Source organism: Pseudophryne corroboree, chromosome 6 (assembly GCF_028390025.1).
Source record: "Pseudophryne corroboree isolate aPseCor3 chromosome 6, aPseCor3.hap2, whole genome shotgun sequence".
NCBI lineage: Eukaryota > Metazoa > Chordata > Amphibia > Anura > Myobatrachidae > Pseudophryne > Pseudophryne corroboree.
The window spans coordinates 21,425,891-21,429,078 of NC_086449.1; the positions used below are offsets into that span (position 1 = coordinate 21,425,891).

Here is a 3,188-nt window from a genome sequence, read left to right on the forward strand (position 1 = left end):
GTGTGGCAGGAAATCTGAACATTTAATTTGGCGTAACACAAAAAGCAGGTGATATCATGCCAGGATCCACTAACAGCACATTCCTTTAGATCAGTGATTTTCAACCTTATTCAATTTGCGGCACACCAAACATGATTTGAAAATTTCCAGGGCACACCTTCAGTACCGCGCAAAGAAAAACCCCAAAAAACAAACACACACACACACAGGGATATAAAACAAAGAGATATTGGCCCCTAAGGGGGAAAAAGAAATGCACTGGCCCTCACAGTAATTCCACACATTGCCCCCCATAGTAATGCCAGCACACATTGCCCCCACTGCTTTAGATGGTGCTAATTTCATTGAGGCTAATGGTGCATTGGATTCACCCTGACCTTCCCATTCTTCTTCAGTCACAATAGAGAGGGGGTAATCGTGAATCTGCAGTTGCTATCTCATAAACCTTGCATTTGATTGTACCATTTTGGTCAGTTGATCTGTAAGTGCAAACTAAGGAGATCATTTGTGTCGGGGGTATTTTTCCTTTACAAGTTGTGTTCTGAAGTTTGTGAAAGAGGAGAGCAAAATGTTAGAGGACACTTAAGAGTTTCCCAGATTTCTATGCCATGCACCCCTGTCACACCCTTTTCCATCCATCCATCAAAATGTTTGAAGGCCAAAATGTCATCTCCAACTCATACAACAAAAATCGGGCTTAGCTAGTGATGCAGATTAGCCAATAGGAGAGGAGAACTTGACCATCGGGGACCTCCACATAGGTAAAATAAATTGTGGGTTTTAGGTATTATGTTTGACCCTCTGATCCTCCTGTAGACACATCCATGTATTGATAAGTTGCTATTGAGCCATATATTGATATGCTGCATTCATCTTCTAAGAAAGAATGGACAAGAACTGGACAGCAGGTCGAGATGTTTATCTCCTTGGCTTTCAGGAGTTTCATCAATTCCGCTATGTCATTTTTGGGGCATTCCTTGCCATATATATTTTAACAATATTTGTAAATGTTTTAGTCATCTCATTGGTGTATAAAACCCATCACCTTCACTCACCGATGTACTTTTTCCTCTGCCACCTGTCACTATCCGATATAATATCGATGACTGATATTGTCCCCAATATGTTATACATTTTATGGAAAGGTGGAAGCCATATTTCTTTTGCTGGATGCCTTGCCCAGTTCCAGGTCTACGGAGAGTCCTTATGTATCGTAAGCATTCTCCTCACTGTGATGTCCTATGACCGGTACTTGGCTATCTGCAAACCTTTGCACTACTTCTCAATAATGGATGCGAAACTGCAAAGTAGACTGGCTAGCCTGACATGGTTATCCAGCTTCATAATGACTCTCTTCATAATTATCCAAATGTCTTTGCTGGAGTCCTGCAGGGATAATGTTATCGACCATTACTTCTGCGACTTTGACCCATTTGTTGGTCTATCATGTACCGATGCCTACATCTTAAAAATGCAAGTCATTATCATCTCTGGTGTTTTGGTGGTCCCCACCTTTATGTTCATCATTGTGACATACTTGTACATTGGCCTCACCATCTTCAAGATCAACTTCAACTCTGGAAGGCAAAAGGCCTTCTACACCTGTAGTTCTCACCTCACTGTTGTCTGCATTCACTATGGGTCATTGATGGCCATCTACTTATCATCCACGAATGGTCAATCATTTAACATAAAAAAGTTCCTATCCCTACTCAACACTTTTTGTACCCCATTGCTCAATCCCTTAATATTCAGCTTAAGAAATATGGAAATAAAAAAAGCCTTACTGCAGTTACTTGATGGAGTAAAAAACCCAAATGTACCCTTAAGTCATAGAGTAAATTCTGTTGTAGGGGTAGGGGCTTTTAATAAAAGAAAAATGTAGAAAACAATTCCAAAGACAATTAATAGAAGATGGTACAACGTTACGTTACAATGCCATTAATATTTGTGGGTAGTTAAATAAAATGTTGAATGATAATTACATTAAAATGACAATATTAAAACTTTTTTTTAGATTTTATTTTTCTTGGTTTTCAGTTTTTGCTTTTAATTTATAATTCAATGCCAATCATATTAGAGCTATTGGGGAAATATACTAATCAGCGATAAAAAAGGAGAAGTGAGCCACCAACTAATTTGACTTGGATGCACTTTTTAAGACTTCGGGGTCTATTCATGAAGTAGTGAAAAGTGTGGAGAAGTCAGCCAGTGGAGAAGTTGTCCATGGCAACCAATCAGCTGCTCTGTATACTTTTATAGTATGCAAATGATAAATGTTATGAAATGGGTATTGCTAGAATGACTTTGATTTTTGAGAGAGACAGGTGAGAAATACGAAAAACACAATAGACAATTTGAGCCGCTCAGCTGTCAAAGGACAGTGGCCGATCACTTACATATAGAGGGGAATATTCGAGAATAATTGCAGAAATGCATAGAATATTTGCCTATCTCAACATCCAGAATGAACTGGTAGATTCCCATATGCATGTGTTATGACTAAGTTCTCTATTAATTGAGGGTACTTCAAGAACTAGAGACAATTTGGAGGGAAAAAAAACGCTATAATTTTTTTAATTCAGCACCCCCGAAATACCTTAAATTCATTCAAATATCCATACTCAAACGCACAGTTTGGCCAGCAGGCACTACATGCAGTATAAAGGGAGGAATGGAGCTGCTGCACATGCCCAGTGGCTGCAGATTTTCCTACCAAGTCTGCTGTGTGTGTGTATATCTGTGGATCTGAGTGCTCAGTCATCGCACCAGAGAGAGAATTTGGTAAGTGGTTACCGTGATCATTGGGCCTGCGAATGTCTGATGTACTGTATTACATACACTGCACTTTGTTTGGGGCAGTCTATAGCTTGTTACATGATAATTAAGCGTCTTTCATGGGCTGGCGACAATCACTATAAAATCAAAGATTTGGAAACCCCCCCTCCAGAAATCCTGCGTTTGCACCTGATATCCTTGGCAACTAAATAATTTTGTTTTTGGGGGGCAGTCTAATAATATGATGTAATACAGCAGAAGGGATAGAGTAAAGGACAGTATAGTAAATGCTAGACATTTGTAAAGCAAGCTTTAAAGAGATCTCCTACAGATGTGTCTACCTACATCTAGCCTCCCTGCATGTTAAACAGCCCTTCTATTCATGCCATGCAGTGGCATGACCTGGTGAC

At 39.5% G+C, this 3,188-nt stretch overlaps 1 protein-coding gene across 1 annotated transcript; it reads left to right on the forward strand.

The window, feature by feature from the left end:
* The first annotated feature begins 1,102 nt into the window (after positions 1 to 1,102).
* On the forward strand, positions 1,103 to 1,885 carry LOC134934136 (putative olfactory receptor 2W6). The gene has a single exon (XM_063929637.1). It carries the CDS (start codon positions 1,103 to 1,105, stop codon positions 1,883 to 1,885), a length of 783 nt encoding a protein of 260 aa, XP_063785707.1.
* Positions 1,886 to 3,188: the final 1,303 nt, after the last annotated feature.